Source organism: Nuphar pumila, chromosome 13, assembly GCF_984573655.1.
Source record: "Nuphar pumila chromosome 13, dmNupPumi1.hap1.1, whole genome shotgun sequence".
NCBI classification, from domain to species: Eukaryota; Viridiplantae; Streptophyta; class Magnoliopsida; order Nymphaeales; family Nymphaeaceae; genus Nuphar; species Nuphar pumila.
In genome coordinates, this window is record NC_143261.1 from 87,223,526 (window position 1) to 87,250,799 (window position 27,274).

A 27,274-nucleotide genomic window follows, 5' to 3' on the forward strand; every position below is an offset into this window, starting at 1 on the left:
GAGGCCATCATTAAATGCATACATCAATCAAACAACATATCGTTTATCTAATAAAAATAGCATGTGAGAAAAGGTTATCTATATACACTTCATACCTACAACAACCACTCTCAAAACCAACAAACCATATTAACCCCCTAACCCTTATTCAATGATTGTGCACAGTTAACCCCAATCCCATTATACTAAATAAAAAATACTGAATATTAACTGAAGGACAAACAAACATAAATCATCTACAACACAATATATATGTGTGTGTGTGTAAAAAAACTGATAAATTTGGTGGCAAATATTAAATAAACCATAAGAAAATATACAAAAACCAAATATGCATGGTGCTATTAAATGCTCATATCTATAAAAAAATAAATAATAAGCATATATTGTTGGTATAAAACTCATTTTTTGACTTAATTGGGGAAGTCAATGAGAAGGATACCATAACTCATCTTTCGTCAGAATGCATCAAAAAAAATTCATGGGAATTGATGCAAGGAGAGAGAAAATATTGAGGGTTTTAGAGAAAAAAGGGTTAGGGTTCTTTCTAGAAATAAAAAAAAAACAAAATGAATAAAAGTAATTTTATGTATAATTTAGCAAGCATACGAATATATAAAAATTTACATTCCTAAAATTTGCAGAAATTTTCATATATTTGCGGATTTCCTTTAAGATTGGTCATTGAAATGAGGTTCGCACAGTCTCTCACGAATGTTGTATTATATATGCAAATTTGCGAAGTTACACATGTTTCAATTACAAGAGGTTCCAAATTTGGTTAATGTGAACTTCACAACATGTTATATGCGCAGATCGCCACATATTTGTGGATCTCCCTGAGAATCAGTACTGAAAGGAGGTTCACACGGTATCTTGCAAATGTTATACTATATATGCAAATTTAGTGGGGTATTTGTAAAGTTACGCAAATTTTAGTTATAGGAGGTTTGCAAATTTGATTATGTGAACTTCGTGATGTCCACAAAAAAAAATAATCTACATTTTATTGAGAGTTTGTGGTACGTGGAGACAGTACCAATATATCATGCAAAACTCAAGAGGTTTGCACGTGTGGAAGAGTAAAAATGTCTTCAAGAAGTCTGACATTTGCAAATTTGAACATAGAGCATATTTCAAAAATTGTGAGGCATTTAAAATTTTGAAATATGTCCCACTGCAATCATTTTTTTAACTAATAATATCATATTTGGATCCACGGTCTAATCCATGAACACCATGTAACGTTATGAATTTAATTGGATCCTACTTCAGTACTACTGCTAAGATCTGAATCCAGATTCAAATTCAATTTTCAGCGTTAGGGTCGGGCTCTAGATGAGTGAACTGATAATATCTAATTCAGATCTATAAATCTAATTAAAGAACCAAAGTTCATAATCTAACCTATTTTGAGAACCTTAACGAAATCCAAACACGCAGTATATAAAGAATTCTCAAAAGGATTACATACCAATCAAACAATAGCTGATTAATTTGTATTGGACTTCGAGCAAAGCACAAAGAAAAGAAAAAGTATTTCTTATTAAAAATATGATAGTCCCCCTCAACTTTTCAACACATTCTTAAGTACATATTTGCTTCATTTTTCAAAACCTATAAGGTACCTAAAATTTACACTAGGCAACTTATGTGTTAGAGGTTCTTTAAATAAAAAAGATCATTTTGGATTTTTAGTGTTGAGAGGTAGCTGACTTATAGACAATCAAGCCAGTTTTGAAAGTGAGGAAAGCTTAGACTATCAGTTGCTAACCAATAAAGCGAGACTCCAAAGCACTTTTTTCTGAGTCTGGAAAATGTTAGAACTAACAAGTCTTGGACTGTTCAAGCTTGGCTCGTTTTGGCTCAAACCCAGCTCAAGTTGATACTATAGCTTGGGCTCGGGTTAGCACATGCCCACATCGTGTTCGAGCTAGCTCATTTTCAATAGATTTTATTGGTTAGTTCACCTATTTCACAACCTTGAACAAGCTCTTGTACAAGGCAAAGTGAGCTAAAGTATGAGTTGTTTAGTTTGTTGATAAAGCCCTTGCCATATGTTAACTTGACAAGCATAGTGCACAAAAGATACTTTTGATGTTTGTTTTCAAGTCCTATGTATTTGAAATTTAACTTAATGTTGAAGCCAACTTATGGGCAAAAATCACGATCTATTCTTAGGAATTTAATTGAGTCGGCGATTATTTAACTGTTAGAAACTAGCTGTTAAAAGCTAGCCATTATTTGACTTTGAATGTTCAACATTAACTAGTTGTTTGATTATTGTAACATAATTATTCAATGTTCATTCTTTCTTTTTTTTGAAAGGCAAGCTGGGGTTAGACAGACCAGATATCTCTTAAGCCCCATGTGGCAGAGGGATTAGAACCTGGGCCTTCAGCTTGGCACAGAACCCCGCTTACCAAATGGGATACCACCTAGGTGGTATTTAATCTTTATTCTTAGTTGTTGTGGACTTATTTCTAGCTGTTGGGCTCTGGTCTAAATAAAACTCAGTTCATTTCCCATTTAAAAGATTTTGAATTTATCAAGTCTTCTCTCCCTTTTATCTCGTCTTGAGCCTTTTCTGAATAAAAAAGGCTAGCATCGAGTGTCAGCTAGTGAAAGCTATGGGCTGGACAGTCTTGTTTTGAAAGGCAAGCTGGGGTTAGACAGACCCCCACCAGTTACACAACATACCATTGGGTTTTGAACTTGCAACGTCCCAACACATGGTGACATGCACTAACAGCTCCTACCAAACAAGCGGAGGCCCCGTTGGTGGGCTGGACACAGTGAGCAATGGAAAATTTTGATTGCATAACAGGAGTCAATCGTGCCAAGCCCATTGCACCAAATGACAAGTTAATAAACGAAGCAGTTCATTGCAAGCCTCGAAGCCAACATGTTTCTCAGTCAATTTTTTCAATATTAATCACTATGCCAATGTTAATTTGATATTCATGCAAGGGTTGGTGATCGAGGGATCAAAGTTTAAACGTGAAAAGAAATTGCTGATGGGGTTGGAACAACCATTGTAAGGATAATTTTCCTAGGAACTACTATAGAAACATTTTTAATAATTTTCTTGTTTTATTGTAAAACTCAAAATTGCGAATAATAAATATGTGAATATGTGTGTGCATGTCGGGAAATGGCCTACTTGTTTAGAACGGGTGTGGTTTTCATAAAGAATTTTACATGTTTTCTCATTTAGTAATATATCAAAATTTCCAATATATATTAACATTCTCAATTTGAAATTTCCTTCAAAATATGAGATACGTGCAAACCTTTTTTGAAGAATACCTATAACATTTATCATATTTAAATTACTATTTTGAAAACCTTCATTTTTAGCATTGAATCAACTTTTGAAGTCACATATATAATTTTTTTTATTCTTAATGTCCCTTTTCTTTCTTCACTTAAACTCTCACGGTAGTCCTTTTTACTTCCTCTAACAGTACTATTTGTATTTTATAAAACCATCCCTTTTATTCATCTAAAAACTCAATTTATTTATTTATTTATTTAAAAAAAAACACTGATCATCATCCCATGGTACGATCACCATCTACTTAAATAAAGATCAATGATGTCAATGATAATAGAGAGGAAAAGTTTGAAATTAAGCATAAACTCAATAAGCTCATGAACGAATCAAATCAAGCTCAAGCTTGGTAGGCTGCGCGGAAGACAAGCTTGAGCTCTAACTTGAACTGGATATTCCTTAACAAACTAAGCCTGGACAACTTGAAATTACAACCTTCATGGAGAAAACAGCAATGAACCAAGAAAGAACAAAGGTAAGCCAGAGTAAAATAAAGAAACTACAATTTTGAAATGGAAAATTTCAATTAAACCATCAAGAAAGCAGCCTGATAATGATGAAGAAGAAGATGATCCATAAATGAAATCATTATAAATGTATTATTGGTAGACACACATATGGATGACGCATAAAGAAGAATAGCCACTGTATCTGTTCGTATTTCAATCAACTCTCCTATGGCAAAGAATCTAATAAACAAATGTTTCCTCGGCAAAGTGGGCAGACCCTGCAGAGACCAACGGGAGAAAGATATCAAACTAACCAAAGTTGGCAGTGCCAAACTACGGAAGTAGAACCACCTAATAAAAGAGTAGATGATTTTCAAAGTGATCACCAATAGAAAGGAAATAGACAGCAAACACACAGCATACCTATGAATTTCTTTCAGCCATTTATCTACACATGATTGATGAAACTCGTGGTGGCAAGGGAGTATTCTCAGCCCATCACCCTCATCATACTCCACAAGGCAAATGTGGCATCTGAACATGAAACATGTCAAAGAAGATTAGACGTTGAGCCATACTACTGTGATTTTATGAACAGAAATATTCTACAGAACTTGCACCTGGCTATGTCACATGGGTGCGGGTGCGGCACTTTCAAAAAATTTGGGTGCGGGGGTGCAGCAAAAAATATATATATATAAAGTCCAAAAGTTGGACATAAATGACCCTGGGCGTGTTGACCACACCCAGGGTCAGGTTGACCGCATGCTCACCCGCGTCGTGTCGTGTCGATGCGGCACCCAGTTGGCCGAGTCCCTGTGACATAGGCACCTGGTGATGCATGTGGGAGACTATGGATGCAAGGTAAATGATATGATGTATTTAACAGAATTATCTCCAACAATATCAAAATGGGCCGATTGTTGACCTGGATAGGGCTCAACAGAAAGTGTAAGTTGATTTTGACTTCCACCAACTGTCCCAAGTCAAAGGATTGATTTAAATTAGAGGTTAGAGCAACTCGGACCAAGTAAATTTCTTTCCTTCCTTTTCCTCTTTCCATTTGCAACCCAAAGCTTTTTTGAAGTAAATCAACAACACGAACAAACATCAGGTGCTTTGACCACACCTATAGCGCAGATGCTGCAAGCACAAAGCTTAGGAAAGGTTTCTCGATGGATTGTCTGAAATCTTATAATTCATTGAGTCTTTCTCTAGACTAGTTAATACAGGGTCATGCGATTTCCAGAAATTAGTATACCTTTACAAAACCTCTTACTCGCCAGGAAAAGCGGGAATTAAAAACACCAGAAGGAAGGACAAGTGCGAAACAAATGAACTCATCTGATGGACAAGAACTACCTGTTCGTCACAGGAAGAAATGTGTGGAGTTTACTTGATAGCCCCATCAACAAAGAATTCTTTCATAAACCAACAGTTGGACATCTTCCACAATCTATGTCGTGGGTGCGGGCACAGAGGATACGAGACGGCAATTTCAAAAGATGAGGGTACGGGGACACTGCTATATATATATAGAGAGAGAGAGAGAAACTTGTTTTTTAAAGGTCATTTTTTTTAGTTTCATTGACCAGATTTGGATTTGTCTAAAACTGGTCAACGAAATCAACTTTGTTTAACCAAGTTATAAAAAGGGGAAGGGCAAGACCTCTCTCTCTCTCTCTCTCTCTCTCTCTCTCTCTCTCTCTCTCTCTCTCTGTTTGTTGCAGAGAGACAAAGAAGAATAAGAGAAGAGGTACGCTCTTACACCCCCTCCCTCTGGTTGTCGTCTCTCTCTCTCTCTCTCTCTCTCTCTCTCTCTCTCTCTCTCTCTCTCTCTCTCTCTCTCTCTATTTACCCCTCTCGATTCCCCTTTTTCTCCTTTCTCTCTCTTTCCCTGGTCTCGGTCTCCCTCGCTCTTGATTCTTCTCGCTGTCTCCCTCTGGGGAAGAGGAGAGAGGAGGGAGGGGGGCAGACGAGAGCCATACGATGGGGGAGAGCAAGACCAGGAAGACAGAGAGAGAGTCAAAGGTTTCGGGAGGGGGGGTCTGAGGTTCGGGTACCAGGCATACCCGCACTGTGCTTGGTACCCATACCCGTGTCGACACAGGTATGGCAGTCAAACCATCGTGTCACGGTAACATAGTCCACAATACAAGGAAAAGAAATAGATGTCCTAATTATAGGTCCTAATTATAGGTAGAGGACTTTCATGGGAAGATTGTGGTGATGCATCACATCCTAAGGCCATCAACTACAATCCAGATCTGCAGCAGATGATTGTTGGACTTGGGGATGTTAGCTTTAACTTCTAGGCACCAACACTTTAACCCAACCAAAGATGTGGATTCACCCTTCATAGAGATGCCAATGAGTTAGTCTTTAGAGGCTACAGCTTTGACCATGACAAAACCATCTTGGCTAAAAATCATCCAACCATTCACCTAGGAAGATTGTCTAGTTAAATGTGGAACTAGTTAAATCTCACTTAATAAAATTTTCCTGTCCTCCAAATCACCCAATAAATGTGGAACTAGTTAAAGCATTCACCTCATCAGCTAGACATGTGCCATTAGTGCCTACAGAAAAGGTACCCTGGATTAATATCAACAATGTGACTGCATCCTATATCCCCCACGCCCACAAAAACAACCAGTTGACACAAGGAGCACCCGAGTGAGAGAAGTGCCTAATGTAGTATGGAGCATAGTGACCATAAGCTTCTAAAAACATTGGAAGCTCGATGCAAAAGTTGAAGCTGCCTGCTTCTGTCACGCTTCGAGACTTTGTGGAAAGCTCACTTCCTCCAGATGAAATTGAACTTCCATTGATATTGAAAATACACTATTCATTATTAAGAAATTGCATGTTCTTTTTTTTAATCATTAAACCTACATATAATTGGTACTTTTACGCAAAAGTTTAAAGATACATTAAAGTCAAAACACATGTTCTGTCCACCTTTTTCTTAACGTAACTCCCTATGCACTTCCATCATAGCTTGTTAGTGCATCCTGTTATGCTTCTAGATGTTTTGCACTTCACAAACTAGGACAGTTTCAAGATTTGCTTCTTGCTTCTCAGACCCACTTCTTTCTCCGGTAACTTGTAATGAAATACAAAAAACAGCAATAGGATGCCTCTCATGGGCTTTACAAACACACAAAAGTGTGCATAAACAAGGACCAGTGGACCACTTATGGGTCAAATACAAGAACGCAACCACAAGGCCACTAATGGGAAAGAAACAAACATAAAAATATAAATATTATTAATAAGTGCTTGAGAAAAGCATACTTACAAGAGGTGATTCATCCCCTATTTATACACAAAAAAGGGACACAAAGGGCCATTGGGAGTGGTCCCAACGGCTCTTTGGATCAAGGGCATTACAAAGACAATAATGCCATTGACAACAACAACAACAACAACAACAACTACGCCTTCATCCCAAAACAATTGGGGTCAGCGATATGAACCAAAAAAGAAATTCATTTTGGGTCTTCCACATGAATCCTTTTCCTCCAATCATTTCTATCCAACGCCATGTCCTCGGTGAGGTTCAAAGCATTCATATCCTTTCCTATCATCTCCATCCAAGTCTTCCTAGGCCTACCCCGACCTCTTTTAACTAATATATTTTCCCATTTCTCCAACCTTCTAACTGGAGCATCATTAGGCCTTCGCCGAATATGTCCAAACCACCGTAAACGATTCTCTCGCATCTTATTTTCAATGGGTGCAACACCTACCTTCTTACGTATCTCTTCGTTCCGAATCTTATCTTCTATTGTATTTCCACACATCCATCTAAGCATCCGCATCTCAGCTACACTCATTTTTTGAATATGATTGTCTCTTGGCAGCCCAACATTCCGTACCATATAGTAAAGCGGGTCTAATAGTCGTCCTATAAAACTTTCCCTTCAACCGCAATGGCATTCTACGATCGCACAGCACTCCAGTAGCACTTTTCCATTTCATCCACCCAACCTATATCCTATGATTTACATCTTCATCAATTTCTCCATACTTTTGAAAGATGGATCCCAAATATTTGAAATAATCATTCACCGGTATATCTTGCTCACCAAGCTTCACTACACTCCCATCACTACTTCGTTGCTTACTAAACCGACATTCCATATATTCAGTCTTACTCTTACTTAACTTAAAACCTCTAGCTTCCAATGTCTGTCTCCATAATTCTAACTTAGCATTAACCCCAGCTCTAGACTCATCAATCAAAACAATATCATCAGCAAACAACATACACCACGGTACATTTTCTTGAATTGATCTCGTAAGCTCATCCATCACTATCGCAAATAGGAAAGGGCTTAAAGCAGATCCTTGATGTAACCCAACCGTTATCGGAAAATTGGTTGTCACCCCTCCACAAGTGCGGACATTGGTTACTACTCCTAAAGTGTCCCTAGTGAACACAACTAATTACAATCAGTTAAAAGATAAATATACCCCTAATGGGTATTACCTATACATGTACATACACATAACAATAAGTGTATATATATATACACTTTAACTATGGTCTAGCTAGAATAGCAGGACATGAATCTATAACACACATGGTGGCACTTCACAAACTAAGATAATGTCAAGACCCGCTTCTTGATTCATACACTAACTTCTTTCTCTGATAACTATGGTCTGAAGAGAATAGCAGGAAATGCAAATACAACACAGCATGGTGGCAAACATTAAAAAATGACTCTATATTGTCAATGATTTTTTAAGAGAGTTTCAAATTTTTCTCTTCTTCAGGAAAAGCTTGCCAAATAACAGTATTCTTTGGGAAATTTTTCAAAATTTATAAAAACATGTCATAGGAACAAAGTTTTCAGCCATGTTAACTTAATCTTCATGAATTTTTGATATCCAACTCCCAAAATTGAGCTTAGGGCATCCTCTGGTTAAAGCAAAAATGCTTCTGGATCAACAACCTAATCATGATTTTCTAATCCTTGTTAAGGTGCCTTTTCTAATGTGAAGCCTCCAAGATGACATATCAGTTCCAATACTATCAGGGCAGACCAAGGTTGTAAGTATCGTATAGTTACCTGTATCGGTCGGGCCCAAAGTAACATTGTATCGTATCTTAAACATAATGTAAATTTTTAATAAAAAAATTCCAAAAAATCAGAAAAAGTTAACAAAAATTCTAAAAAAAATCATATCACATAAAACAATGATGAATTGCACAAAATACAACCTTAAAATCACATATGAAGGCAACAATATAATTTAAATTAATAACAAACCATGTAACTGATAACTGGCAATGTAAATAAAAGGCAACTACATAATTTAAACTTTAAACACAATTGAAGCTTAACTAACAATATTAAATTCATATTCAAGTCATACTAAAATGTCATAAGTCATAACTAAACTACTAAGAGTTCACGAAAACTAAAAATATTACATTTAACCAAAGTCTTACATGCCAATATTCATCTCTAAAGTTATAAACTACAAAGATCCTAAAACTAAACTATCTTATAGAGTTTATTTGCCAAACATTAGGACAATATTTCCTCAGTGTTGCATCCAATTGTTGTGTGATGATCTCTTTATCTTCAACCATTTTTTTGGCAATTAGGTCATCATCATCATCTTAATAATCGGGAACTTTGCATTTTTGCAAAATTCTTCTTCTTTGAATTTCTTCTAGTTCAACAATAACATCAATACAAAAAGTGACAGGAACAGAGAGAGAATCACATGGACGTACATTTTGATCTTGACCTGCAACATGTTGCTTAAATCTATGCAATCCACCTCTAATAATAGCATAATTGACATCTCAAATTCAATGGTGACCCTAGTCGTGGTACATCATCAATGCTTTTGCAATACTGCCATGCAGAATCATCTCTATGACATGAACGTGAAGAGTCTAAAGATGACATTGAAGGATCTAAAATAAAATATAACTAATTCAAACACTCAATAAGAAGCACCAGACACACCCTTCCCCAAAAAAGCTCAATAAGAAGCAAAGAATAGGGATTTTGTACCTTAACCCACTTTCTTAAGTAAAAAAATGATGAAAATGCACTCTTACTTGATAAAATCGCAAAAGCCCTCTCTCTTACGCACGAATCGGGCCCAAAATCGATCTCACAGAACCTATGGTGCATGGGTTCCCTTCTAACGGACTCTACACATGGAGAACTCGATCCTCAAGAGGCCTTTTAAACCCAAAATGAAAAAATACAACTTTCAGCCTTTTTAAGTGCGTTGATATTGTATCGTACGATACAACACGGTACATGGGTGTATCGTACGATACACACTTGTATTGTGATACGAGTATGTATCGTATCACAAAACCCAAAAGTAATGATATGTATCATACTGAAGATACGTACAACCATGGGGCAGACTACAAACCAAGGTTACCAGACTAGGAAGCAGAAGCGATGCATTTTAAAATGTATAGGAAGCGGGAAGCGAGGAATAAAAAAAGAAATATAATAATTGAATGTGAATCATATGAAACACAAATAAAAACTAAAATAAAAGTGACTAATATTAAATGTCATGATTTTTTAGTGTAAGAATTAAATTTTTAACAAAATCTAAAAATGATGATTACCAATTTAGAGAAAGTACATGGAAGTAAGTGAGAAGAGTGAGAGAAAACACATAAAAAAACATGAAAAGTTGAGTAACAGAACATATAAGATGAATAAATGAAGTGTGTGAAAAGCATACGAGAAGCGTGAGGGAATCGAGGTTCTCATCAAGTTTCGAAAGCGAGGAGTATCGCGCTTCCGAAGCGAGTTTCTGGGAAGCGAGCTTCTCACCTATCAAAGAAGCTTCTGGCAACTCTGCTACAAACCTATGTCACACAGACACTCTATTTTATCCTTTGTACCCGTGTCGACAAGCATGTCCTCGTGTTGACTGTTAGAAAGTGACTTGGAATACATTGGGTTCAATAATGAACCCATACTTATGCACGTAGAGTGCAAATATACCCATTAAAGGGAAACAACATAAGCACATAATGTGCTAACACATAAAACCCATAAAAAGGGAAAAATATGACATAAAGTAATAAGTTGCATATCATTGAAGAATAATGGAGAAGGGGTAAAAACCCCATTACAATGTAGCATAAGCTCCCTCAAAAATTAAGAAATACAAAGGGGAGAGCCCCTATTTATAACAACAAAAAGGAGCCTTGGAGGGGCTCCACGCATAGACGTTGGAGCCCCTCCAACGGTCACAAATGTGACCGTTGGAAGGGGCCTAACGTCTATTTGAGTGGGCCCCCCAAGGTACCTTTTGGTACTTGAGAAAAAAGAAATAAAAAATAAAAGAAAAAGAAAAATAAAATAAATTACAATCACATTCATAAAGTGAATGTGCGTAAAACAGAGGAAAAGACTAAAATATCCCTACGGCTAAACAAAAGGAAAATATATATTTTATATATATAAATAGGAGGATACATATACATATATACCATATATGTATATGTATCATCTTTTATATATATAAAATATGTCTAATTACAACAATTGATGGGTACATTTTAACACCCCCCCTCAAGCTTTGCAAGGAAACGAAAAGATTGAAAAAATGGCAAAACTCCACGAGGCTTCGGCGACTCCAAGAGGCTTCGGCAAGGATGCAATGAAACTTGAAATAGCCTTCCTCCAATTGTCTTCAAATGATGAACCCATTTCCCGAACCATCCAGGGTACTTCCCTTTGTCCTATCTCCAAGATCATGAGAAAAGAAAACAACAAAGAACAAGTAAACAATATCTTTGCACTTTACTCAAAAAGGAACATTCCTAACAAGGTGCAAAATTTATGCATAATATGATAGTTACTTTATTATGAAACGAAAAATTTAGAAAACCAAAGTTTCTAAATCATACATTATGTTAAAACAAAATGAGCGGAAGCAAATTATGCAAAAATTGCAAGAATGCATAATGCATTCATAAGGTCCACCATTGGACAAATATAACCCCATAATGGGGAATAACAAAATGATCCACTAAGGGATACCACAAGAAGCCTACGAAGAGGCATAACATACATATGCTTTATTGAATGAGAGCCCAAAAAAGGCCATAAAGAGCATATGCATATACGAATCATAATATGAATTGATACTCAAAGAACTAAAACATGCTTCAAACATGTAATGAAGTCCCAAACAAGAGAGACGAAGTCTCCAAGCATACTTTAGGCAAAATAAACCCAAGAGTTCACAAGGTTTTAAAATCATTTATGAAAGACATACTTAATACACATTTTGCATATAAGGGTCGCAAAAACCATAAGCACTTAATATATAGATTAAATGCTAAGAAATCAACTTGATATGCATATCAAAAATATGATTTGCTTGAAAAACACAAGTCATGAATGAAATTTTGCAAATTTCAATAATAGTTTATCCATTACAAACATCTTCCTCATTAGTCCTCCAAAACCCGTAAATCAAGTGTATAAGCTACTAGATCAAGAATATAAAGCCATTAAAGGCCAAAGACACACACAAAGGTGTGTAAAAGAACCTCTTGTCTACATATAATAATACTTGAAATAAGTGCATCTACGACAAGAACAAGAGAATACATGCCAACATGGACTAAAAAGTATCTCTTGTCTACGTAAAAAATACACTTAAAACCAAGTATGTTCAGCTACTAGAACAAGAGTAAGAAGCCAACCATGGGCTAAAACATAATACATCTCTTGTCTACATATGATAGCACTTGAAATGAGTGAAATAAGCCAACCATGGGCATACATCTTAAGCGACTAGAACAAGGACACAAACGCCAACATAGGCTAAAAATCACACACCATGGTGTGAATCAACGTGTCTTGTCTACATATAAGATCACTCAAGACAAGTGTGTTCAGCTACTAGACCAAGAGAGCAAAAGCCAACAAAGGGCTAAAAACACACGAAGGTGTAATAAAATTCTTGTCTACATATGATGACACTTAGATAATGGGCATAAAAGGAAAAGACTTTTGAGGCAATAAACTTGTAATGAAAATAAACCTCAAATGAAACAATATTCCTTTTAAAACATGAATACTCATAATAATAACATTTTGGAATAAATGCATGTAAAAGTATCTTCAACAAGATGATAAAATAATATTCTTTAGAACAAATGTGTGAACATACACACACCAAAAACACTTAGAATACTTGTGCAAAATCACAAGAACACATGTGCACAACGAGCACAACATACGAAATCACAAATGTGCAAATGCACTCATAAGATTCATAAACAAATAAAAGGTTGGGCTATAATCCCAAAACATCTTGATTTTAAATGTACCTTAAAACATTTAAGGTTTCAAATACCATATGTCCATCACATTTACTTAGAAGCATCCATAATATCAATGGCACAAGAACAAACTAGTGACACACTCATATATCAAATCATTCTAGAGTCCCAAGGTGCCCATAACTCACCTCAACCACCATCTATAATATGGTAAGTGGACAATCTAAAAAGACATAACAATGAGTGTCACACTCATAATTAGAGATCATATACCAAATCATTCTAGAGTCCCAAGGTGCCCATAACTCACCTCAACCACCATCTATAATATGGCAATTTGGACAATCTAAAATGATATAACACGAGGTGCCCATAACTCACCTCAACAAACATCTCTAATAAAACAATAATAAGGCCAAAACAATGATGCATTAAATAACATGTGATGGACAAACATAAATGCCACAAAAGGGCAATAAACACATAAGGAATCATTTTCCAAATAAAAAATTTTTTACAAAGAAGACCGATTAACAAATTGAATCAAAGGTCCAATATAATCCATCAAAACAATTTTGCATAACCACGAATTATGCTTAATCTTCAAAAGAAGTCTTGTACACCAAAAAAGGCTTACTATGCAACATAACATGAAATATTAAGCAACATCATGTGTATGAACCGATTTGGAACAAACAAGCCTTAAAAATGAATTTCGAAAAACTTATGAAATCTACTATTTCAACTTAAAAATGATAAACAATCATGAAATCTTCATAAAAGAGTATATACTTACAAGAAGATTATAATGACCGAAAGGCTCCTTAAGGAGAGTTTGAACAAACAAACATATACAACTCCCAAAGAAGGAGAAAACTCCATTAAAGTGTAAGAAATTCCAACAAAATAGATTCATTAACAAAACCTTATGATAAATAAGATTGTACTATGGCTTAAATAAAAAGTAAACATTTATTGAGGAAAAATTTAACACTCTTAAGTTTTATCGAAAAACATGACTTAATAGATTATTACCTACTCCTAATGAAATAAGTACACAATAAACATTAGTGAAGACCATAACTTTTGTAATGAAATATGCGGAAAAGCAAAAGAGTGCATTAAGCACTTACAACATTCACTAATGAACAAACAAAAGGGCAAACACCAAAACCCACAAGAGACAATCACAACATAAAAATATAAATGTCTCTTATTGAAAAGAGAGAGAACTCTCTAAATGTTGAAAACATCCTTAAGAGTGTAAAGATGGAAAGAAAATCACCATATTCCATAAGACCATTTTAAAACTTAATTCAACCGGTATTAAAAAAAAAAACTTTCTTAATTAAATGTTGCTCATATAAAACGGACACATAATATGGAATTTTTCATATATGCCAAACATTTTTCAAAAAACTATATTTCACAAGCATTTTAATCTTAACATACCTTTCTTTAAAGACTAAACATTCATATAAAGGTATTTTCATAAACAAGGTTAGGTTTAAAATGTAAATTCAAAGTTCCAACGGTCATAAATTTTTACCGACCCATTAAAGCAAGTTTTGAGCAATCATATATCTAATTTTTCGCCAAACAAGTTATCATTTAAAGTTTTTCAAAGAAAAACATACGAAAACGATTCAATGGAGTAGCAAAAAACTCAAAAAAGACATAATGACAAAAATCACACATAAAGAAAAGAACATATTCCATTCTTCATACAATACTCAAAGAAATAGAATGCATACCGAATAACTATAAGAAAGACAATAGAGAGAAATGAACACTTCACCATTTTTCTTTAACAAATTCTTGAATACCACGCTTCCCGATGCACCAAAGAGCAACTCAATCTCAACCTTGCTCTGATACCATGTTAGAAAGTGACTTGGAATACATTGGGTTCAATAATGAACCCATACTTATGCACGTAGAGTGCAAATATACCCATTAAAGGGAAACAATATAAGCACATAATGTGCTAACACATAAAACCCATAAAAAGGGAAAAATACGACATAAAGTCATAAGTTGCATATCATTGAAGAATAATGGAGAAGGGGTAAAAACCCCATTACAATGGAGCATAAGCTCCCTCAAAAATTAAGAAATACAAAGGGGAGAGCCCCTATTTATAACAAAAAGGAGCTTTGGAGGGGCTCCACGCATAGACGTTGGAGCCCCTCCAACGGTCACAAATGTGACCGTTGGAAGGGGCCCAACGTCTATTTGAGTGGGCCCCCCAAGGTACCTTTTGGTACTTGAGAAAAAAGAAATAAAAAATAAAAGAAAAAGAAAAATAAAATAAATTACAATCACATTCATAAAGTGAATGTGCGTAAAACAGAGGAAAAGACTAAAATACCCCTACGGCTAAACAAAAGGAAAATATATATTTTATATATATAAATAGGAGGATACATATACATATATACCATATATGTATATGTATCATCTTTTATATATATAAAATATGTCTAATTACAACAATTGATGGGTACATTTTAACATTGACATGCATCGACACCTTAACACACCATTTACCCTCTATATATACAAGTTTGTATTCAATTTATAATTTATAATTATATTTTCAGTATGTATAATATATATTTTAGATATAACCTATGTCACATGGGTGCGGGTGCGGGCGCGGGTGCGGGTGCGGGCATTCGGCACTTCCAAAAAACCCGGGTGCGGGGGTGTGGCAGGGGCAAAAATGTAATAAGTAATATATATATATATATATATATATATATATATATATATATAAAGGGGGTTGGGGAATAGGCGGGTTTTTTTTTTTAAACTTTGCAGCTGTCAGGCAGCTGCTGTCAGCAGCTGCCTGCTGACAGGCAGCTGCTGCAGCTGTGCTGACAGCACAGCTGACAGCACAGCTGACAGCTGCTGTCAGCAGCTGTGCGTGAAAACTGAAAAACTTACTTTATGCTAGGCAGCTGACAGACTAGCATAAAGTTTTTTAAAAAAAAATTCGAAGCCCATTTGGGCAATTTTTTTTTTTAAAATGGACATTAATGATCCTGGGTGCGGTCAACACACCCAGGATCGAGTTGACCGCACCCGGTGCGGCACCCGCACCCGCGTCGAGTCGCGTCGATGCGGGTGCGGCACCCTCCTAGCCGAATCCCTGTGACATAGGATATAACATATATATTTAGATTATATTCAGTTTATTTTAAATTTATTTTGTATTAATATGATATTTAATATATATAGTTGTGTCCCCATACCCACATTTTTTGAAATTGTCGTACCCTCCATACCCGTACCCAAATGACATAATACAAAGTACAGACTAGACCTGATATATCACATGCTCCTCATAAACATTATCTGACCACTTCAAAAAGGTTCGCTTAAGAACCTAAAACCATATTGAAACAACAACTGGGTCCTCAAATTTTGTTTGACACCCAAAGTCCTATTTTCACCATCATCATCATCATCGTTTGGCAACTTGCATTATTGCTAAAAAAAATCTCAACACCACATATTAAGGCAATTGCCGCAGGGTTACATGAACCCCAACAGCCAAGCAAGTGTTGACGGTTAGACACCAAGAGCTATGTTTGGAACTAAAGACAATGTCAAATTCTTTTTTTTTTTAAAGGCAAGCTGGGGTTAGGCAGACCCCTACCGGTTATACAACTATACCATTGAGCAGTGTTATCAAAAACGCGCCTTGAGGCACAAAAGGCGCGCCTCGCCTTGAGGCATGGCCCTCTGTGCCTCAAGGTGCAAAAAAAAAAAAAAATTAAAACAAGACTTCTGAGACATAATCAAAAATGTTTTTGTAGGTTAATCTCATATATTTTCCAGTTATTTCAGTTATGTAATTAGTTTCTTAGTATATTACTATATTTTAACTTTTGTTGGTTAATCTCGTATATTTTTCAGTTATTTCAGCCATGTAATTAGTTTCTTAATATATTTTAACTTTTGTTGGTTAATCTCATATATTTTCCATATATGTAATCAGTTTTTAGTTACTTTTATATGTTAATCTCATATTTTTTAGAATAATCTCATATATTTTAACTTTTGTAGGTTAATCTCATATATTTTTCAGTTATTTCAATTATGTAATCAGTTTCTTAGTATATTTTAACTTTTGTTGGTTAATCTTGTTACGAAAACCGTGAGCAAGAAACAACCGAAGGAAACAATAAACAAGAACGATCAAACCAAACACAGCAAGGACACACAGATTTACGTGGAAAAACCTCCCCTCAAATCCGAGGGAGAGAGTAAAAAACCACGGCCGCCCAGAGGAAAAACTTTATTGCTCTTTTTCGACAGTTACAAGAGAGAAAAAAAAGAAAGAATTTATACAAGGCAAGGGCGACAACCCTAAACCTAAACAAGTCGAGTCTGATCCATAAGAAACCGGGTCTCAAACTTAGGCGCTACCCCCCTAAGAACCCCCACCCACCCACCCACCCACCCCCACCCCCCGCCAGGGGCAGCCTGAACACACAGCGGGACCCGCACCGGGGGGAGTCCCCGACCCCCCCCCCCCCCCTCCTGTAAGGGCAAAAACTCTGAATCAGGCTCCACAACTCATCAAATATCATATATTTTCCAGTTATTTAATCAGTTTTTAGTTACTTTTATATGTTAATCTCATATTTTTAAAATAATCTCATATATTTTAACTTTTGTAGGTTAATCTCATACATTTTCCAGTTATTTCAGTTATGTAATCAGTTTTTTAGTTACCTTTATATGTTAATCTCATATTTTTTAGAATAATCACATATATTTTAACTTTTGTTGGTTAATCTTATGTATTTTCCAGTTATGTAAATGGTTTCTTAGTATATTTTTTTCTTTTATTGGTTAATCTCTTATATTTTCCAGTTATGTAATCATTTTTTTAGTTACTTTTATATGTTAATCTCATATTTTTTAGAATAATCTCATATATTTTAACTTTTGTAGGTTAGTCTCATATATTTTTCAGTTATTTCAGTTATGTAATAAGTTTCTTAGTATATTTTAACTTTTTTTGTTAATCTCATATATTTTCCAGTTATATAATCAATTTTTAGTTACTTTTATATGTTAATCTCATATTTTTTAGTACTTATTTGAGATTTTCTATTTCTTATTGGTTGTTATTTCATCAATAAAGCATTTCTTTATTTATTTCTATTTTTAGATACTTTTTTATAAATTTTTTAAAGTTTTCAAAAAAAAAAATTTTGAGGCTTACTCTTTGTGTTTCGAGGCTTATGCCTCGCCTCGGTTTTTGGTGGAGCGCCTCGCTACGTCTCAATGCTTTTCACAACACTGCCATTGGATTTTGAACCTACAACGTCCCAACAAAAGGTGGCGTGCACTAGCTGCTCCTACCAGACAAGCGAAGCCCCCATTGGTAAAGACAATGCCAAAATCTTGAGCAAGGCCAAAGGGCTAACTGAATTCAATGGAGAATTCAGAAATAGGAAACAAGTGATACATCTAAATGCACATGTACTTGAGAAAAAGAAAATACTTTTAAAAACTACACTAACTACATAAATGGTTGTCGAAAATAATAAATCCTTTTTCCTAATCAAAATATGTAATCAGCTATCCATGAAAAAAAAGACTATGCAGTCATTTATTAATACTAATAGTAACAGACCTAAGATCAGTTATAAGTGTAGACACAACACAATACCTTATGGAGGCACAAGGATAATGTCATTGACAGTTGAAATGATACCATAGTCCAAATAGTAATCGTATTCACTATTCCCAGCAGGTTCATGCTACAATGCACATAATGCTGCAGAAATTGGTTGCATCTGCTAGGTCCATCTTCCATATATATAAAGATAAATTTGATCAAAGAGATAAGAGATGTAGATCTATTGATATTCCTCATCTCAAAAGAAGTAACAAGTGTTATAATCTCATAGACGAGGAAATTTTTTATATGAATGTCATCTTTTTCAAGCACACCATACCATGTCAAAGATGGAAGCAAGGAGGATCCATTGGATGAACTGATATCGGCACTCCAGTACCATATTTAAGCAGAGTTCCTCTTGAATGTTTTCCTACTAGCAATCACTTTTCTAAGTTTGAAACTGCTAGGATATGTTGTAGAGGTGAAAAAAATTATCTTCATGTTATCAATATGCAAGAATGAAGAGATATTTAATCGTAGAAACCTAGAGGAAGTACCAGCTGAAGAACTAAAAATTCCTTCTTATCAAGATGTCGACCTAACTCCGCCTGTGTAGTTATACACTGCCGGTCCCAAGCCCGGATAAAGGAGGAGGGTTGCGGTAGGCCTGTGACAGCCAGCATAAAAACTTTGTCATATCCTATGAAAATGAACCAATATGAGAATTTTGTTGGGGCGTTCCCTACTGAGCGACGCGCTGTACTCTCTAGGCCCGGAGGCAGTGATAAATGTGCAAGGGTTGCTAGGTCGTCGCCCAGAAGCGACCCGTCACACCGGCGCCCGGGTGTGGTGTCAAATAGGCAAGGGTTCCCTCACTTTGTTGGACGGGTGGGGGTAAAGAAGTTAGTCCAAGACCATAAAATTAGGTTAGCCACTTGGAACATAGGGTCTTTAACTGGTAAGTTGGTAGAGTTAGTAGATGTTATGTGTAGGAGAAAGATTGATATTTTATGTCTTCAAGAGACCAAATGGGTAGGTGAGAAAGCTAAAGTGATAGAACCTTGGGGATATAAGATTTGGTATACAGGAATAAATAGGAATAGGAATGGAGTAGGGATTGTTATGAGTCGTCAGTTTATAGATAATGTAGTTGAGGTCCGTAGGAAGGGTGATAGAATTTTACTTATTAAATTAGTATTAGGTACGGATATTATTAATATTATTAGTGTTTATGCACCTCAAGTAGGTTTAGATGATTCCATTAAGCATCAATTTTGGGAAGATTTAGATGGAGTAGTACAAAAGACATCTTATGGAGAAAAGCTTTTCATCGGCGGTGACCTTAATGGACATGTAGGCATTAGTAGGGATGGATTTGAGAATATCCATGGAGGCTATGGTATAGGAGAAAGAAATGAAAGTGGAGAAAGGATTTTAGATTTTTGTTTGTCCTATGATATGATCTTAGCAAACACTTGGTTTAGGAAGAGGGAGTCTCACCTAGTAACATTTAAAAGTGGGGTTAATACGAGTCAGATAGATTTTTTCCTACTTAGAAAGAGAGATAGGGGTTGTTGCATCGATTGTAAGGTTATACCAGGAGAAAGTGTAGCTACACAACATAGAGTCTTAATTTTAGATCTTAGAATTAGACAATGCCGCAAAAAGGATAGACATAGGATAGATCCTAGAATTAAGTGGTGGGCACTGAAAGGAGCTAAACAAGGAATGTTTGTAGAGCAGGTAGTTAAGGAAGTTGATTGGTGTCTCGAGGAGGATTCAGAATCAATGTGGAATAAGATAGCGGGTGGTATGAGAAAAGTAGCTAAGGAGGTATTGGGTGAGTCTAAAGGCGGTGCACCACTAGGTAAGGATACATCATGGTGGAACGAGGATGTCAAATTAGCTATTAAGGTTAAAAGAGAGTGTTATAGAAATCTAAGTAAGAGTCGTGATAATGAGAATTTGGAGAAGTATATGATAGCAAAGAAGGAAGCTAAAAAAGTTGTTCGAAACGCGAGGGCTAAGGTATATAAGAAGGTTTATGACAAGTTGGATACCAAAGAAGGCGAGAAGGATATTTATAGGCTTGCAAAGATGAGAGATAGGAAATCGAAGGATTTGGGTATGGTTAGATGTATCAAAGATGAAACGCAAAGGGTTTTAGTCAAAGATGAGGAGATTAAGGAGAGATGGAAAGATTATTTTGATAAGCTATTTAATGATAGTCATGCTCAAGATCTTGGAGACTTCTCCATTCCTTTTCATGAGATAAATCGTGACTTCATGCGCAAGATTCAAAAGAAAGAAATTGCAGAGGCTTTGAAGAAAATGAAATCAAGAAGGGCAGTTGGCCCAGATGGTATACCTATCGAGGCTTGGAAATGCTTGGGAGAGAAAGGTTTAGAATGGTTGACAAATCTTTTTAACTTGATTTGGCGAACAAATAAGATGCCTAATGAGTGAAGGAAGAGTACTTTGGTGCCTTTATATAAGAATAAGGGTGATATACAAGATTGCACAAACTATCGTGGTATAAAACTCATGAGTCATACTATGAAACTTTGGGAGAGGGTGATTGAGTCTAGGTTGAGGAAGGTTGTCATGATATCGGAGAATCAATTTGGTTTTATGCCTGGAAGATCAACTATGGAAGCTATACATCTTCTTAGACAACTTATTGAAAGATATAGAGAGAGGAACAAAGATTTGCATATGGTTTTTATTGATTTAGAGAAGGCATACGATAGAGTACCTAGGGACGTTCTCTGGTGGACAATGATGAAGAAAGGTGTTTCTCTCAAGTACATTAGTATAATTAAAGATATGTATGAAGGAGTAGTAACCAATGTTCGCACTTGTGGAGGGGTGACAACCAATTTTCCGATAACGGTTGGGTTACATCAAGGATCTGCTTTAAGCCCTTTCCTATTTGCGATAGTGATGGATGAGCTTACGAGATCAATTCAAGAAAATGTACCGTGGTGTATGTTGTTTGCTGATGATATTGTTTTGATTGATGAGTCTAGAGCTGGGGTTAATGCTAAGTTAGAATTATGGAGACAGACATTGGAAGCTAGAGGTTTTAAGTTGAGTAAGAGTAAGACTGAATATATGGAATGTCGGTTTAGTAAGCAACGAAGTAGTGATGGGAGTGTAGTGAAGCTTGGTGAGCAAGATATACCGGTGAATGATTATTTCAAATATTTGGGATCCATCATTCAAAAGTATGGAGAAATTGATGGAGATGTAAATCATAGGATAAAGGTTGGGTGGATGAAATGGAAAAGTGCTACTGGAGTGTTGTGCGATCGTAGAATGCCATTGCGGTTGAAGGGAAAGTTTTATAGGACGACTATTAGACCCGCTTTACTATATGGTACGGAATGTTGGGCTGCCAAGAGACATCATATTCAAAAAATGAGTGTAGCTGAGATGCGGATGCTTAGATGGATGTGTGGAAAAACAATAAAAGATAAGATTCGGAACGAAGAGATACGTAAGAAGGTAGGTGTTGCACCCATTGAAAATAAGATGCGAGAGAATCGTTTACGGTGGTTTGGACATATTCGGCGAAGGCCTAATGATGCTCCAGTTAGAAGGTTGGAGAAATGGGAAAATATATTAGTTAAAAGAGGTCGGGGTAGGCCTAGGAAGACTTGGATGGAGATGATAGGAAAGGATATGAATGCTTTGAACCTCACCGAGGACATGGCGTTGGATAGAAATGATTGGAGGAAAAGGATTCATGTGGAAGACCCAAAATGAATTTCTTTTTTGGTTCATATCGCTGACCCCAATTGTTTTGGGATGAAGGCGTAGTTGTTGTTGTTGTTGTTGTTGTTGTTGTTGTTGTTTTTGTTGTTGTTGTATCAAGATGTCGACCTAAACCTTCCCAAAGCTATCCAGAAAGGAAAGAGACATTCTGCTACTTACCCTTTGTATGACTTTGTTTCTCATCAGTTCATTTCCTCGTCCTACAAGATAATTGTTCCTAATTACAATTTAGTTCTTCCTAAGAATATGAAGGAAACTTTAAAGTTCCTCAGTAGAGGGACGCCATGATCACTGAAATGGAGGCCCCACAAAAGAATCAAACTTGGGACATTGTTTCTTTATCCAAGGAGAGAAGGTTATAGGATGCAAGTGGGTGTGCACATTGAAATTCAAGTCAAATGATCTATAGAGATAAAAGGCTAGACTTGTGAAAAAAGGATATACACAAGCTTAAAGCATAAATTATGTAAAACAATTTTCATGTGGCAAAATTGAACTCTATTTAGGTTATCCTTGCTCCAATGATTCATACATCGGGGCTTTTATATCAACTAGATGTGAAGAGTGCCTTATTGCATAGCAACGTGAACTTTGTTACTAATATTTTAATTGCAATAAGAAAAGTATATTTTTCTTCTCTTTCAAACTCTGCCCCAACTATGGAAACAAATACACTTTGTCAAAAATGCACCAAATCACACACATACATTTAGAAGCTCCCTGTACCTGTACCCATGTGACATAGTTACTACTTAGGTAACAGAATCAAAGAGAGCAATCCAATGAACCCAAGGATTTGGTGAAATATAATGTGAAATAGCAAAAGAAATATAAATTAATAAATATGCACAAAAATACTGAGGTGGACATTGACAACTTACTGAGCAGCTTCCTCATTCTTAAGGCCAGATCTAGAATATATTTTTACAGGTAGGCGCTCTACATCCTCCTTTGGAGCAGGTACAGATCCGAAAGAAGAGACAGAAGGACGAGAAGATAAGACCACCGATTGCTGGTGAATTTCATCCAGAACCTAAAATATATAGTTCAAGAAGTATTAATACTCAAAATCATAATATAAGATTAGGAAGATGATTAACCATAGAATATTTAACTAAGCCTCTTACTTCAAATAATGCTTCTGCTAGCATAACAATTCTTGATATACTTGCTCTGGTACTTGTATCATCTTCAGTGTTATCTGCCCTAATACTTGTGTGGCACAGACAACGGCCACTACGATAGTGACCAGACAAGATGCAAGACCTATCGTGTCCAACTAAATTCTCAAATCGACTGCCCAACCGCTGAAGAGCATGAACCTGCAAGATGCATGCTATTAAAACACTTACCACTAGTTATGGCAGAGGTATAAAGTGTGTATTACTTGCCTGAGACCTCACTCTCTGCCTTCTTTCAAGAAATGTTGCTCTATGCAACAAAGGATTATTATTACTGGCATCTACTCCTGGTTGCTGATTGTTCACCTGGAATTGCTGGCTGCTGCTAGTGGGCCCAACAGAACTGTCAGCATTAGCAAGATCAAAACTGGAGGAAGTTTGTGGATTTTCAGCAATTTGATTAATCACTTCGTCAGTCGAGGAGTCATCAAGCTGCCTCAGATTACCCTGTATAACATCCCTAGACACATCATCATCCCCAATACGATTGAATGGACCTGTAGATGATACATTTCTTCGAAGAACTCTATCACGAAGTCTCCCAAAACTCAATGTCCGGACAAATTGTATGCTGCCCCGGGAAGGTTCCAAAGTTCCTGTCCGTCTACAAGCATGCCTTGATTCAACATAATCTGTTCCAGGATGCCTCCTTATAGAACATCCATTTCCAGCAGTTTCAGACAATGCAATCAAATTATGACTTCCTCCATCGTGGAAAGGAACCATAACCTGTTCCTGACCTTGAACCACAGATACTGAATGGGCTGATTGTAGTTCACTAGAAGAAGGATCTACACCCTGAGAGACATTTGATGAATCTATCGAAGGTAGTGCAGATGAAGAGCAGCATAAGTTACTGTGTAGAAGAATACCAGTGCCACATTGCAAACAATTAGTATGTTGTTGACAAGACGCAGTAGAGTCTGAAATCTCAAGACCAGTAGACAAAAGTGAACAAGACTCAGAGGACCCAAGACTCGCAGCTCTATTCAACCTGATGCCAATATGGTCAGGGATTGGGTTCGACTGAGGATGAAAATGGTTTGAAGGGTCCAACAGTTGAGTATTTGCAGTTAGCACAGAGCTGCTTCCATCAACAGGGTCAATAGATGATGCATTTTCTGGAACCCATCCATCAAACCCTCCACTAGAGGAGATAGGAGGTATTTGAATGGTTCCCAACCCTTGACTTTTTACACAATTTTGATGCTTGACTTTATCCGATTGCCTTTTGGTCTGATCTCTGCATAGTTCCCACTCCGTCCTACCAATTTGCTTTCTCTGAAAACAAAAAGAAAAAAACACTACGTGAAACTTGTTCTCCAGGAGCAAATAATCTCAACGTTCATTACATATGCCACAAGCAAGATAATGCATCTAGCTGTTATACACAAACAGGCCGGCAACAAAAATCTACACAAAAAGGCAATCATTAAAAGTAAATAATCATTTTATTTAGATGAAAACAAAATTGTAAATAAATGAGACAAAACGACCAACAGAACCTAAATGAGTGCAAGTAACTTTGGCCATGCTAAATGCCAATATAGGGAAAAACATGAACAAAGCAATTGAAGTATCAGTGAACCTATGAAAACAGACAGAAGAAGGTCTAAGGCAGTTGGTGAAAAAGGGCGTCTCAAAAGAAAAGAAAATGAACAAAGAAATTGAAAATGCTAAAACATCTAGTGAACAAGTTGGCCAAAGTTACAAAAACCAAATATACAGGCTTTTAACCTAAAATGTTTACTTAAACCGATCCTCCTCCGAGATTCATTTTCAATAGCAGGTAAGGACTCAAAAACAGGGAAAAAATCTTTCGAATAATATAATTTGTCTTTCCCAGGTTTGTTGGACAAGTTTTCGAGCCAAAATGTTCAGAGTAGCTGAAAATGAAACACTTTCTAGTTTTTTTCGACTGTTTAAACCAATATTTGTTCTTGAAGTTCCACACGCTATGCAAGTTCACAGCATACATTCAATCAAAAAACATTCCTAAGAATGGCAGATCGCGCCTTTTTTCCAACTTTAGTAGGCCTTCTAGACCCCTGCAGAGATCAAAATGAAACCACCTTCAAAAGCCAACGCTCAGATCCTCTTCACAAATGTTCCGTATGGTTGCATATTCAATGCTTCTCTGAGTGATTCACTAAGCTAACAAACCAAATATTTCACACAGATGCACGTTAACTAGCTCTCTCAGCTAGCATACACATCATGCATGACCCTATACACTCAAATCGACCTTCAAATAGCTCTTGCAATGCATAAATGTATCCCAACGAAATGGAATCAAGATGCATAAACGGAAAATATACGGAAGTCAAAAGTTCCACAAAAATTCACCTTTGCAAAACAATCGCAAGATACCGCCTCGATTGATCAATCAAGATGAAATCAACATTCATCGGTATCCATCGAAGACGTTCAGAAAGAACAATAAAAAAAGAAAGCAACCGATCTGACCTGGTTGCGATCATCAAACTGATCCGAAGAACACGGAAATCCTCCCAAACAGGACCGCAACAGCCCACCTCTCCTTCGACGCGATCTCGAGCAATCCTTACTACACCCCGTCCCCATCTTCCTCCGCAACAACAACAACACACACGTGCGCCCTTTTCCCCTCACTCCATTACAAGCACGCCCTTCCTTCCCCCATGAAAAAGAATCCAAAAATAAATATAGATAGAAAGAAACAAAAGATGAAGCAAGCGACTCCGCAGCTCCCGAAGAACTGCAGAGAAGAAACAAATCGCCTTCACGCTTCTTACACAGAAAAATGGAAACCCTATATTCCAGGAAACCCTAATGAATAGGGAAAACCCTTCAGATTTGATCAGAAACAGGGAGCCCTAGAATGGGGATCGATGTTTGGCCCAGAAATGGAGAAGGAGATGAAATCACAGACACTGATGAGGATTTATTTATCTGTGGATCTCATTGAGCTTGTTGGCAAATATTATGATTCTTCCCTCCCCTCCTGCTATTTTTCCTCGATGTGTTCCCTCTTTTTGAAGATTGTTCACGTCATCATCTTTGGAGGGGAGGGGAGGGGAGGGAAGGGGAGAGGTGAAGAGGTTGCAAAGGGTACTTTGTAGGCGTCTTCGAAAAGGGGGAAATTTTCGTTTGGACGCCACCCTTTTTTTGGTTATCTCAAAAACGGTCTCCAGATTTTCAAATATTGCAGAGCTATGGGTACAACGAAATTGCAAAATGGAAACCTCAGTCAGTGGTTAACCATCAGCTTAACCGTGAATTAATTATATATGATTAAAGTTAGTAAACCTCTATTTAGGGGCGGCAATCGGGTCGGGTCGGTGGGTTGGCGGGTCGGGTTAACAGGTTGGCGGGTCAGAATACCTCAACACGAACATGACCCGTTTATTAAATGGGTCAGATGTGGCAAACACAAACACGACCCATTTATTAAACGGGTAACCCGACACGACACGGTTAACCCTTTTAATAAACAGGTCGGGTCGACACGACATGGTGACCCATTTATTAAACAGGTCAACACGATAGCCCACCTGAGTAACTTGAATAACCTGTCTAACCCTTATAACACAATTAGAAACACAC

At 36.6% G+C, this 27,274-nt stretch overlaps 1 protein-coding gene across 1 annotated transcript; it reads right to left on the minus strand.

Moving 5' to 3' along the window:
* Positions 1–3,906: 3,906 nt before the first annotated feature.
* Positions 3,907–26,743, minus strand: LOC149819012 (uncharacterized). The gene is made up of 7 exons (XM_089983987.1): positions 26,464–26,743; positions 26,156–26,341; positions 23,900–24,970; positions 23,636–23,830; positions 23,390–23,541; positions 4,207–4,317; positions 3,907–4,061 (listed from the first exon to the last, which is right to left on the minus strand). Exons 2-7 carry the CDS (start codon positions 26,270–26,272, stop codon positions 4,010–4,012), a joined length of 1,698 nt encoding a protein of 565 aa, XP_089840113.1. The 5' UTR covers positions 26,273–26,341; positions 26,464–26,743; the 3' UTR covers positions 3,907–4,009.
* Between the last annotated feature and the right edge of the window lie 531 nt (positions 26,744–27,274).

Coding starts and splice junctions, on each gene's coding strand:
- LOC149819012 (XM_089983987.1), bottom strand. CDS start 26,272: ATGGGGACGGGGTGTAGTAAGGATTGCTCGAGATCGCGTCGAAGGAGA. Junction 24,971..26,155: donor AGTTTGATGATCGCAACCAG/GTCAGATCGGTT, acceptor TTTTGTTTTCAG/AGAAAGCAAATTGGTAGGAC. Junction 4,318..23,389: donor AAGAATGAGGAAGCTGCTCA/GTAAGTTGTCAA, acceptor TTTCATGTTCAG/ATGCCACATTTGCCTTGTGG.